Source organism: Scyliorhinus canicula, chromosome 21 (genome assembly GCF_902713615.1).
Source record: "Scyliorhinus canicula chromosome 21, sScyCan1.1, whole genome shotgun sequence".
Taxonomy (NCBI): Eukaryota; Metazoa; Chordata; class Chondrichthyes; order Carcharhiniformes; family Scyliorhinidae; genus Scyliorhinus; species Scyliorhinus canicula.
The window spans coordinates 8,085,673-8,099,047 of NC_052166.1; the positions used below are offsets into that span (position 1 = coordinate 8,085,673).

The window sequence follows — 13,375 nt, forward strand, 5'->3', positions numbered from 1 at the left end:
CTGTCTATGTCCCTCATAATTTTCTCGACCTCTATCAGATCGCCCCTCAACCTCTGTCATTCCAGTGAGAACAAACCGAGTTTATTCAACCGCTCCTCATAGCCAATGCCCTCCATACCAGGCAACATCCTGGTAAATCTCTTCTGCACCCTCTCTAAAGCCTCCACATCCTTCTGGTAGTGTGGCGACCAGAATTGAACACGCTTCTCCAAGGGTAGCCTAACTCAGGTTCTATACAGCTGCAACATGACTTGCCAATTTTTATACTCAATGCCCCAGCCAATGAAGGCAAGCATGTCGTATGCCTTCTTGACCATCTTCTCCACCTGTGTTGCCCCTTTACTCTTAAATATTTCTCATTGCTAAACACAACTAATACTCTTTAAGAAACATACGTTTCATTTATAAAAGAAAATTACTACGATTCTGAAATCTGACACAAAAACAGAAATGGGGTCCACTTTTACTGTAGTGGGGGAGTGTGGAGAATTGGGGCTGGATAGGCAGCCAGCGATAGGTGGAGATTGACAAATCTGTCGAGGAAGGGCGGCACAATAGCATAGTGGTTAGCGCAGTTGCTTCACAGCTCCAGGGTCCTAGGTTCGATTCCCCGCTGGGCCACTGTCAATGCGGAGTCTGCACGTTCTGCCTGTGTCTGTGTGGGTTTCCTCCGGGTGCTCCGGTTTCCTCCCACAGTCCAAAGACGTGCAGGTTAGGTGGATTGGCCATGATAAATTGCCTTTAGTGTCCAAAAAGGTTAGGAGGGGTTATTGGGTTAAAGGGACAGTGTGGAAGTGAGGGCTTAAGTGGGTCGGAGCAGACTCGAATGGCCGAATGGGCTCCTTCTGCACTGTATGTTCTATGTTAGGTGGGGTTACTGGGTTACGGGGATAGGGATATGTGGGGTCTTTCCAAAGGGTGGAGCAGATTCAATTTGCCAATTGGCCTCCTTCTGCATTGTAAATTCTATGTTCTATGATAGAAGACAAAACAAATGTAAATGGCGGTGATAGAACAAAGGTGACCTGTGTGTCAAAGGGTAACTTGGAAGGGGGAACCGATGGCCCTAGTGGCCCTAGAATAATGATTCTATTCTATGATTCATCGTCCACTGAAAATTCCTGTGCTTTTTTAGAAGTTCAGTCAGTGGAGCAATCTCGCTGCTAAACTTTGGCACAAATTTCCAGTGGAAAGCACACATGCACAGATATCTCTGAACTTCTCTCCTCGTTGATGGTATTGGAAACTCTCTAAAAGCTTTCATTTTCACATTTGAAATGAATGAAAATCACTTATTGTCACAAGTAGGCTTCGAATGAAGTTACTGTGAAATGCTCCTAGTCGCCACATTCCGGCGCCTATTCGGGGAGGCTGTTATGGGAATCGAACCGTGCTGCTGGCCTGCCTTGGTCTGCTTTCAAAGCCAGCGATTTAGCCCTGTACTAAACAGCTCCATCTGACAATGTCCAATTGTATGGCTTAAGAATGTGACCTGAGTGTTTGCAAATGCACTTTTAGCCAAGTTTGCCACCAATCCAGCCTCCTGTAGTCGATCGAATAACTCCGTGAAATGTTCCACGTTTGACTGAACACCAAATCGTCAATTACATTGCACAATTGTTCAGTCCAGAAATGACCTTGTTGGTTAACCTTTGGAATTGCTGCCGCATTCTTCATTCCAAATGACATAACTTTAAACAGACCATTTAGCATCACAAAAGCCAAAACATCCTTCGCCCTGTCTAATAAAGATATTTGCCAATATCCCCTAAGTAAGTCAAATTTAAATTTGCTTCCCCCACCTTTTCAACGCAGTCTTCCAAACGAGGAACAGGATATGAATCTGAATTCTTAACTGTGTTGACATTTCTGGAGTCCACACACAATCGTATGTTCCATCTGGTTTTGGTACTATCACAATAGGTGAGCTCCAGTCGCTGCAACTCACTTTGATGATATCATTCTTAAGCATGCTTTTAATTTCCTTTTGTACCTGTGTTAACTTTAATGGGTTGAGCCTGTTTAGAGGTTGTTCAATTGGAGTGGCATTTCCTAGATCTACATCATGTATAAGTGCTTTTATCCTCATTTCTTATTACTTCCTCACTGTCCAATCTAATTCGGGGAATGTCAAATTCAGAATCATCTCTCCCTACCCCCAGCTTTCTCTTCTCCGTTCTGCATTCCCCCTCCCATTTTTGTTTCCTCACCTTCCCAACTGATTCTGCTCTCATTTTCCTTCTCAGTCTCAGTGTTTATCTTTCTTCTCCCCAATTTCCCTGGAGCTCTCTACCTGCCTAGCATCACCCTTTCCTCCTTTTCTCTCTGTCCCTGTGTCATTCTCCCAAGCATGAATAAAGTATGGCTTTCTCCATTTTGGTAACAACTGGCTTTCTGCCAATCCCCAGTGCCTGTCTGACCCGCTCTGACATTTCGCTTTCCGCCTCTTACAGGTGACGTGGCGATCAAGATTCTAAAAGTGACTTATCCCGCTCCAGAACAGCTCCAGGCGTTCAAGAACGAAGTGCAAGTTCTCAGGTTCGAAGCTCACTGTATCCCTGGCTCAGGCTGTGTAGTCAGAACCAAAAACCGACCTCCGAGTCAGACTCAGAGACCTTTCCTCCCCTTAGAGTCTCGCAGTGCTACCTTTCTCAGCAGCATAGCCCTAGGAAACACAAGCATAGAAAACAGAAGCAGGAGTAGGCTATTTGGCCATTCAAGTCTGCTCCTCCATCCAGTATGATTGCGGCTGATCCTCTATCTCAACGCCACACTCCTGCGCTGCATTCTGTAGTAGAGGATCTCTCTCCCCACCCACCCCCCCCCCCCCCACCCACCCTGAGTAAAGACATTGCTCCTCAGTCCTAAATGCATCCCAAGACCACATCCCTTGTTCTGGGCCTGCTCCCCTCCATAGCCAGGGGAAAGATAACTCCTCCATCAGGCTTTAAGTATTTCTAAAAAAAGGACCCTTTTTTTGTCAAACTTTTCACCTTGCGCGCATCAGGACCAACCACAAGAATACCAATGTAAAGGAAACAACAAATTGGTATCATATGAGAAGAGAAAAGTGCTTGGCAGATAACTGTCAAAGTCATCATCACCTGGTGCGTCTGACATGGCAACACCTCAACCAATCAGAGTCCACTTACCACCCTCTTCTCATACAGCAAAAGGTTGTTGTTTTCCCCTGAAGGTGGTATTCTTGCGGATTGATCTGCTAAGTGCAAAAAGAAAAACTTAGACGAAAAAAGGACTTTTTTTCAGCAACACTTAAGTCTTGTACTGCCAATCGATTTAAATAGCAGCCTCCTCAATTGATTGAAAAGGTGATTCCGCAATGACTTGATCACTGGGCCTGGAAAAAAGACTTCAAGTAATAACATGGCAGAACAGTTACTGTCGGCAGGCAGCGCGCCACCAAGAGAGAGAGAGAGCACAACTGGTGCCACTCTTGACCGTGTTTGTCCCCAGGGTTCGTTTCAGAGTGGGATGGAGAAGGGTCAAGGGTTATGGCGGGAGGGGGAGAGTCAGGAAAGTGGAGTTGGGCCCCGATTAGATCAGGCACGATCTTATTGAATGGAGGAGCAGGACTCGAGGGGCTGAATGTCCTCATCCTGCTCCTAATTCATTTGTTGTTAGGTACAGAAGATGGAGAGAGACGGGGACAAGAGAGGGAGAGAGAGAGAGACAGAAACAGAGAAGAAGAAAAGAGTGTAATTTACGGAGAGTAGAGACAGAGGGAGGGAGAGAGAGAGAACGACAGGGACAAAGATAGGAAGGAAAAAGGAGATGGGGACAGAGTGGCAGAGACAGAGAAAGAGGAGAAAGGTCGGGAAGAGGGAGGGAGGAAGACTGGAATTAAGGGCATGAGAAGGAGCCGAGGAACAAGAGGGTGAGTCGGGGGCAATAAGGGGAGTCGGGAGTGGGAGACCGGGGGCTGAGGGGGAGACGGAGTGTAAGGGGGCAGACGGGGTGAGATGGGGGAGTCGAGTGACAGGAGGGAGAGTCGCGGGGCGGGAGGGAGAGTCGCAGGGCGGGAGGGAGAGTTGCGGGGTGGGAGGGAGAGTCGCGGGGCGGGAGGGAGACTCGAAATGCGGGAGGGCGGGGCTAGTTTAGCACAGGGCTAAATCTCTGACTTTGAAAGCAGACCAAGGCAGGTCAGCAGCGCGGGTTCAATTCCTCCCACCCTCCCAACAGCCTCCCAGAATGTGGCGACTAGGGGCTTTCCATAGTAACTTCATTGAAGCCTACTTGTGACAATAACCGATTTCCATTCATTTCAGAGTCGAGGGTGGGTGAGTCGAGGGACGGGAGGGTGAGTCGAGGGACGGGAGGGTGAGTCGAGGGACGGGAGGGTGAGTCGAGGGACGGGAGGGTGAGTCGAGGGACGGGAGGGTGAGTCGAGGGACGGGAGGGTGAGTCGAGGGGCGGGAGGGTGAGTCGAGGGGCGGGAGGGTGAGTCGAGGGGCGGGAGGGTGAGTCGAGGGGCGGGGAGGGTGAGTCGAGGTGCGGGAGGGGTGAGTCGAGGTGCGGGAGGGTGAGTCAGAGGTGCGGGAGGGTGAGTCGAGGTGCGGGAGGGTGAGTCGAGGTGCGGGAGGGTGAGTCGAGGTGCGGGAGGGTGAGTCGAGGTGCGGGAGGGTGTGTCGAGGTGCGGGAGGGTGTGTCGAGGTGCGGGAGGGTGAGCCGAGGTGCGGGAGGGTGAGCCGAGGTGCGGGAGGGTGAGCCGAGGTGCGGGAGGGGTGAGCCGAGGTGCGGGAGGGTGAGCCGAGGTGCGGGAGGGTGAGCCGAGGTGCGGGAGGGTGAGCCGAGGTGCGGGAGGGTGAGCCGAGGTGCGGGAGGGTGAGCCGAGGTGCGGGAGGGGGAGCCGAGGTGCGGGAGGGTGAGCCGAGGTGCGGGAGGGTGAGCCGAGGTGCGGGAGGGTGAGCCGAGGTGCGGGAGGGTGAGCCGAGGTGCGGGAGGGTGAGCCGAGGTGCGGGAGGGTGAGCCGAGGTACTGGGGGATAAAGGAGGATTCAGGCCAGATTGTGTCGGGGGGGAGTTGGGGGAGGGGGGGGAGGGAGGGGAGGGGAGGGGGGGGGGGAGGAGAGGGAGGAAGGGGGGGGGAGGGGAAGGGGGGAGGGAGGGAGGAGGGGGAGGGGGGGAGGGGAAGAGGGGGGAGGGGAGGGGAAGTGGAGGGACGCGAGGGGAAGGGGGAGGGAGAGAAGAAGGAAAAGAGGGGAGGCAGGGAGGGGGGTATATTACCCCTCCTGTAGTTTGTGTTTGTCTCTATTCTGGGTGGGAGTGAGTGGGTGGTGGATTACACCACCTAAGATTTTGGTGTGGGAGTGAGTGGGTGGTGGATTTGGTGTGTGTGTCTGCTCCGAGGGGGTGTTACACCTTAAGGGGTTTGTGCGTGTCTGCCCCCCCCCCCTCCCCCCCCCCTCCCCCCACCCTCCCCCCCCCCCTCCCCCCACCCTCCCCCCCCCCCTCCCCCTCCCCCCCCTCCCCCCCCTCCCCCCCCCTCCCCCCCCCCCCCTCCCCCCCCCCCTCCCCCTTCCCCCCCTCCCCCACCCCTCCCCCCACCCCTCCCCCCACCCTCCCCCCCTCCCCTCCCCCCCCCCCCCCCCTCCCCCCCCCCCCCTCCCCCCCACCCCTCCCCCCCCCCCCCACCCCCGCCCCCCCCCCCCCCCCCCCCCCCCCCCCCCCCCCCTCCCCCCCCGAGGGGATTGTATGTACCTGCACCGGGACACATCCTTGCTACAGTTGTGATGAACTAATTTCTCTCTATTCTTCCAGGAAAACAAGACACGTCAACATCCTGCTCTTCATGGGTTTCATGACAAAGCCACAAATGGCCATCGTCACTCAATGGTGTGAAAGCAGCAGCCTTTACCGTCACCTCCACGTCCTCGAGACCAAATTCGACACCTTCCAGCTGATTGATATCGCTCGACAGACAGCTCAGGGAATGGAGTGAGTAACAGATCAGACCAGGGAATAGAGTGAGCGACCAATCAGAGCAGGGAGTGGAGTGGAGTGAGTAACCAATCGGAGCAGGGAGTGGAGTGAGTGACCAATCAGAGCGGGGAATGCGTGAGTAACCAATCAGAGCATGGAATGGAGTGAGTGACCAACCAGAGCCGGGAATGGAGTGAGTGACCAATCAGAGCAGGGAGTGGAGTGAGTGACCAATCAAGGCGGAGAATGGAGTGAGTGACCAATCAGAGCAGGGAGTGGAGTGAGTGACCAATCAGAGCAGGGAATGGAGTGAGTGACCAATCAGAGCAGGGAACGGAGAGAGTAACCAATCAGCAGGGAGTGGAATGAGTGACGTCCTCGAGACCAAATTCGACACCTTCCAGCTGATTGATATCGCTCGACAGACAGCTCAGGGAATGGAGTGAGTAACAGATCAGACCAGGGAATAGAGTGAGCGACCAATCAGAGCAGGGAGTGGAGTGGAGTGAGTAACCAATCGGAGCAGGGAGTGGAGTGAGTGACCAATCAGAGCGGGGAATGCGTGAGTAACCAATCAGAGCATGGAATGGAGTGAGTGACCAACCAGAGCCGGGAATGGAGTGAGTGACCAATCAGGGCTGAGAATGGAGTGAGTGACCAATCAGAGCAGGGAGTGGAGTGAGTGACCAATCAAGGCGGAGAATGGAGTGAGTGACCAATCAGAGCAGGGAGTGGAGTGAGTGACCAATCAGAGCAGGGAATGGAGTGAGTGACCAATCAGAGCAGGGAACGGAGAGAGTAACCAATCAGCAGGGAGTGGAATGAGTGACCAATCAGAGTGGGGAATGGAGTGAGTAATCAATCAGAGCAGGAAACGGAGTGAGTAACCTATCAGAGCAGGGAATTCAGTGAGTAACCAATTAGAGCAAGGAACGGAGTGAGTAACCGATCAGAGCGGAGAATGGAGTAACCAATCAGAGCAGGGAGTGGAGTTAGTTACCAATCAGAGTGGAGAATGGAGTGAGTAACCAATCAGAGAAATTAGTCGGGCAGCACGGTAGCACATGTGGATAGCACTGTGGCTTCACAGCGCCAGGGTCCCTGGTTCAATTCCCCGCTGGGTCACTGTCTGTGCCGGGTCTGCACATTCTACCCGTGTCTCTATGGGTTTCCTCCGGGTGCCTCCCACAGTCCAAAGACATGCAGGTTAGGTGGATTGGCCATGATAAATTGCCCTTAGTGACCAAAAAGGTTAGGAGGGGTTATTGGGTTACGGAGATAGGGTGGAAGTGATGGCTTAAGTGGGTCGGTGCAGACTCGATGGGCCGAATGGCCTCCTCCTAAGAACTAAATTGCCCTTAGTGTTGGGTGGGGTTACTGAGTTATGGGGATAGGGTGGAGGTGTTGACCTTGGGTAGGGTGCTCTTTCCAGGAGCCGGTGCAGACTCAATGGGCCGAATGGCCTCCTTCTGCACTGTAAATTCTATGATTCATCTGCACTGTATATTCTATGTTCTAAAGAGCAGGGAGTAGAGTGAGTAGCCAATCAGAGCAGGGAATGGAGAGAGTGACCAATCAGAGCAGGGAATGGAGTGAGTGACCAATCAGAGCGGGTAATGGAGTGAGAAACCAATCAGAGCAGGGATAGCAGTGAGTAACCAATCAGAGCGGGGATAGCAGTGAGTAGTCAATCAGAGTGGGGAATTGAGTGGGTAACCAATCAGAGCGGGGAATGGAATGAGTAACCAATCAGAGTGGGGAATTGAGTGGGTAACCAATCAAAGCGGGGAATGGAATGAGTAAGCAATCAGAGCGGGGAAAGGAGTAACCAATCAGCGGGGATTGCAGTAACAATCAGCAAATGTGTGTGCCCAAACTATCAAACACCGTGTCTCATACACCAACTCACTCTCGCAGCCATTCACACAGACCCACATTATCTCTCACAATCACAGATTCACACAATCACAGACATACACACACATCATCTCACACACACTATTCACATGCACACGATATGTCACACATACACTCAGTCAGATACACACTGGATTCTCCATTGGCGGGATCTTCCGTTTCGCCGACAGTACGCTTGCGGACTTCCCGACGGTGTTGGTGTGCCCACAGTGGTGGCCGGCTACCAGGATCGAGGAATCCGCTGCCGGCAGGCGTGTACCACACCAGAAAATATGTGCAGCGGGAGGAGAATCCCACCCACTACTTACACGCATACATTATCACGCACACGCTTTCTCTCTCACACATGCTTTCTCTCACACACTTGCCTTCCCCCTCATATGCTTTTCCTCACACACTTTCTCTCTTACACATGCTTTCTGATACACAGACTTTCGTTCCTATACACTTTCTCTCACACACGCTTTCCCTCTCACACACGCTTTCCCTCTCACACACGCTTTCCCTCTCACACACGCTTTCCCTCTCACACATGCTTTCCCTCTCACACATGCTTTCCCTCTCACACACGCTTTCCCTCTCACACACGCTTTCCCTCTCACACACGCTTTCCCTCTCACACATGCTTTCCCTCTCACACACGCTTTCCCTCTCACACACGCTTTCCCTCTCACACGCTTTCCCTCACACACGCTTTCCCTCTCACACATGCTTTCTCTCTCACACATGCTTTCCTTCACACACACGCTTTCCCTCTCACACACGCTTTCTCTCTCACACACTTTCTCTCTCACACACGCTTTCCCTCTCACACACACTTTCTCTCTCACACACGCTTTCCCTCTCACACACGCTTTCCCTCTCACACACGCTTTCTCTCTCACACACTTTCTCTCTCACACACGCTTTCCTTCACACACGCTTTCCCTCTCACACACGCTTTCTCTCTCACACACGCTTTCCCTCTCACACATGCTTTCCCTCTCACACACGCTTTCCCTCTCACACACGCTTTCCCTCTCACACACGCTTTCCCTCTCACACACGCTTTCCCTCTCACACACGCTTTCCCTCACACACACGCTTTCCCTCTCACACACGCTTTCCCTCTCACACACGCTTTCTCTCTCACACACGCTTTCCCTCTCACACACGCTTTCCCTCACACACACGCTTTCCCTCTCACACTTCCTTTTTCTCACACACGCTTTCCCTCTCACACACGCTTTCCCTCTCACACACGCTTTCCCTCTCACACACGCTTTCCCTCACACACACGCTTTCCCTCTCACACACGCTTTCTCTCTCACACACGCTTTCCCTCTCACACTCGCTTTCCCTCTCACACACGCTTTCCCTCTCACACACGCTTTCCCTCTCACACACTTTCCCTCACACACGCTTTCCCTCTCACACACACTTTCCCTCTCACACACGCTTTCCCTCTCACACACGTTTTCCCTCTCACACACGCTTTCTCTCTAACAGATGCTTTCTCTCTAACAGACGCTTTCCCTCTCGCACATTCTTTCTCCCTCATAGACGTTTTCTCTCACATACGCTTTATCTCTCACACGTTTTCTCTCACACCTGCTTTCTCCCACACTCGTATTCTCTCTCACACACTTTTTCTTACACACTTTCTCTCACACACTTTCTCACGATGTGGAGATGCCGGCGTTGGACTGGGGTGAGCACAGTAAGAAGTCTTACAACATCAGGTTAAAGTGCAACAGGTTTGTTTCAAACACGAGCTTTCGGAGCGCAGCTCCTCTCTGACTCACCTGAGGAAGGAGCTGCGCTCCGAAAGCTCGTGTTTGAAACAAACCTGTTGGACTTTAACCTGGTTGTGTAAGACTTCTTACTGTGCACACTTTCTCACACACACGCTTTGTTACACACACTCTTTCTGTCTCAGAAGCTTTCTGTCTCACAGACACTTTCTCTCTCACATAAACTTTCTCACACACATACACTTTCTCACACACCTGCTTTCTCTCTCCCATACTTTCTCTTTCTTTCATACACACTTTCTCAAACACACATGCTTTCTGTCACACAGATGCTTTCTCACACACGCTTTCTCTCACAGTTTCTCTGTTTCTCACACACTCACTTTTGCTCTCACACACTTTCTCTCACACACACTTTCTCACACACGCTTTCTCTCTCACACTTGTTTTCTCACACACACACTTTCTCACATGTTTTCTCTCACTTGCATGTACACACTATCAGATTATCAGATTTACATGAAATGAAATGACATTTACTCTATTTAAAATAGAGGGGAGATAAATATTCTGAAAAAACACAACGCGGGGGGCAGTAAACTGAACTCCATTCTACCAGACTCCAAAACCCTTTCCCGTTTAATCCTGTCTCCTTGTCTTTCAGTTATCTTCATGCCAAGAATATCATCCACAGGGATTTAAAATCCAACAGTATCCTTACAGATTTCTGTTTTGAGAGGATGGACCTGCCCTCCTCACTCTGCCGTTCCTGTCTGAAGTACTGTGGATGGGACATTGGGTCCAGTCGAGGCAGGGAACCCCAGCCTGCTGCCCTGCGCTGCCAAGCTCTCTCCTGGTGTGGTCACACTAATCTGAGGTTCAGCGCTGGAGGAGTGAAAGGTCATCGCTGGGGGAAGGGAAGGTTCAGCGCTGGGGGAGCGAAGGGTCATCGCTGGGGGAGCGAAGGGTCATCGCTGGGGGAGTGAAGGGTCATCGTTGGGGGAGAGAACGATCATCGCTGGGGGAGAGAACGGTCATCGCTGGGGGAGCGAAGGTTCAGCGCTGGGGGAGCGAAGGGTCAGCGCAGTGGGAGTGAAGGATCATCGCTGGGGGAGGGAAGGTTCAGCGCTGGGGGAGGGAAGGTTCAGCGCTGGGGAGGGAAGGTTCAGCGCTGGGGGAGGGAAGGTTCAGCGCTGGGGGAGGGAAGGTTCAGCGCTGGGGGAGGGAAGGTTCAGCGCTGGGGGAGCGAAGGTTCACTGCTGGGGAAGCGAAGAGTCATCGCTGGGGAGCGAACGGTCATCGCTGGGGGAGCGAACGGTCATCGCTTGGGGAGCGAAGGGTCATCGCTGGGGGAGCGAAGGGTCATCGCTGGGGGAGCGAAGGGTCATCGCTGGGGGAGCGAAGGGTCATCGGTGGGGGAGCGAAGGGTCATCGCTGGGGGAGCGAAGGGTCATCGCTGGGGGAGCGAAGGGTCATCGCTGGGGGAGCGAAGGGTCATCGCTGGGGGAGCGAAGGGTCATCGCTGGGGGAGCGAAGGGTCATCGCTGGGGGAGCGAAGGGTCATCGCTGGGGGAGCGAAGGGTCATCGCTGGGGGATCGAAGGGTCATCGCTGGGGGAGCGAAGGGTCATCGCTGGGGGAGCGAAGGGTCATCGCTGGGGGAGCGAAGGGTCATCGCTGGGGGTCTGAAGGGTCATCGGTGGGGGAGTGAAGGGTCATCGGTGGGGGAGTGAAAGGTCATCGCTGTGGGACGTGAAGGGTCATCGCTGTGGGACATGAAGGGCCATCGCAGGGGGAGTGAAGGGTCAGCACAGTGGGAGTAAAGGGTCATCGCTGGGGGAGTGAAGGGTCAGCCCTGGGGGTGTGATCAGTCATCGCTGGGGAGGAGGGAAGGGTCATCGCTGGAGGAGTGAGGGCTCATCGCTGGGGGAGTGAAGGTTCAGCGCTGGGGGAGTGAAGGGTCATCTCTGGGGGAGTGAAGGGTCATCTCTGGGGGAGTGGTCATCTCTGGGGGAGTGAAGGGTCATAGCTGGGGGAGTGAAGGGTCATCGCTCGGGGAGTGAAGGGTCATCTCTGGGGGAGTGAAGGATCATCGCTGGGGGAGTGAAGGGTCATTTCTGGAGGAGTGAAAGGTCATCGCTGTGGGACGTGAAGGGTCATTGCTGTGGGACATGAAGGGCCATCGCTGGGGGAGTGAAGGATCATCGCTGGGGGAGTGAAGGGTCATTTCTGGGGGAGTGAAAGGTCATCGCTGTGGGACATGAAGGGCCATCGCTGGGGGAGTGAAGGGTCAGCACAGTGGGAGTAAAGGGTCATCGCTGGGGGAGTGAAGGGTCATTGCTGGGGAGTGAAGGTTCAGCCCTGGGGGAATGATCGGTCATCGCTGGGGAGGAGGGAAGGGTCATCGCTGGAGGAGTGAGGGCTCATCGCTGGGGGAGTGAAGGTTCAGCTCTGGGGGAGTGAAGGGTCATCTCTGGGGGAGTGAAGGGTCATCGCTGGGGGAGTGAAGGGTCATCGCTGGGGGAGTGAAGGGTCATCGCTGGGGGAGTGAAGGATCATCGCTGGGGGAGTGAAGGATCATCGCTGGGGGAGTGAAGGGTCATTTCTGGGGGAGTGAAGGGTCATGGCTGGGGGAGTGAAGGGTCAGCGGAGTGGGAGTGAAGGGTCATCGCTGGGGGAGTGAAGTGTCATCGCTGCGGGAGTGAAGGGTCATCACTGGGGGAATGAAGGGTCATCATTGGGAAAGTGAAGGGTCATCGCTCTAGGAGTGAAGGGTCAGTGCAGTGGGAGTGAAGGATCATCGCTGGGGTAGTGAAGGGTCATCGCTGGGGTAGTGAAGGGTCATCGCTGGGGTAGTGAAGGGTCATCGCTGGGGGAGTGAAGGGTCATCGCTGGGGGAGTGAAGGGTCATCGCTGGGGGAGCGAAGGGTCAGCGCAGTGGGAGTGAAGGATCATCGCTGGGGGAGGGAAGGTTCAGCGCTGGGGGAGGGAAGGTTCAGCGCTGGGGAGGGAAGGTTCAGCGCTGGGGGAGGGAAGGTTCAGCGCTGGGGGAGGGAAGGTTCAGCGCTGGGGGAGCGAAGGTTCACTGCTGGGGAAGCGAAGAGTCATCGCTGGGGAGCGAACGGTCATCGCTGGGGGAGCGAACGGTCATCGCTTGGGGAGCGAAGGGTCATCGCTGGGGGAGCGAAGGGTCATCGCTGGGGGAGCGAAGGGTCATCGCTGGGGGAGCGAAGGGTCATCGGTGGGGGAGCGAAGGGTCATCGCTGGGGGAGCGAAGGGTCATCGCTGGGGGAGCGAAGGGTCATCGCTGGGGGAGCGAATGGTCATCGCTGGGGGAGCGAAGGGTCATCGCTGGGGGAGCGAAGGGTCATCGCTGGGGGAGCGAAGGGTCATCGCTGGGGGAGCGAAGGGTCATCGCTGGGGGAGCGAAGGGTCATCGCTGGGGGAGCGAAGGGTCATCGCTGGGGGAGCGAAGGGTCATCGCTGGGGGAGCGAAGGGTCATCGCTGGGGGTCTGAAGGGTCATCGGTGGGGGAGTGAAGGGTCATCGGTGGGGGAGTGAAAGGTCATCGCTGTGGGACGTGAAGGGTCATTGCTGTGGGACATGAAGGGCCATCGCAGGGGGAGTGAAGGGTCAGCACAGTGGGAGTAAAGGGTCATCGCTGGGGGAGTGAAGGGTCAGCCCTGGGGTGTGATCAGTCATCGCTGGGGAGGAGGGAAGGGTCATCGCTGGAGGAGTGAGGGCTCATCGCTGGGGGAGTGAAGGTTCAGCGCTGGGGGAGTGAAGG

General features: G+C 54.5%; 1 protein-coding gene across 1 annotated transcript in view; it reads left to right on the forward strand.

Moving 5' to 3' along the window:
* The window catches only part of LOC119955917 (serine/threonine-protein kinase A-Raf-like), a 123,648-nt gene that overhangs the window by 95,003 nt on the left and 15,270 nt on the right, over positions 1-13,375 (forward strand). The window contains exons 7-9 of the mRNA XM_038782575.1: positions 2,430-2,538; positions 5,778-5,954; positions 10,254-10,300. Coding sequence (XP_038638503.1) covers positions 2,430-2,538; positions 5,778-5,954; positions 10,254-10,300 — 333 coding nt within the window. The remainder of the gene's footprint in view (positions 1-2,429; positions 2,539-5,777; positions 5,955-10,253; positions 10,301-13,375) is intronic.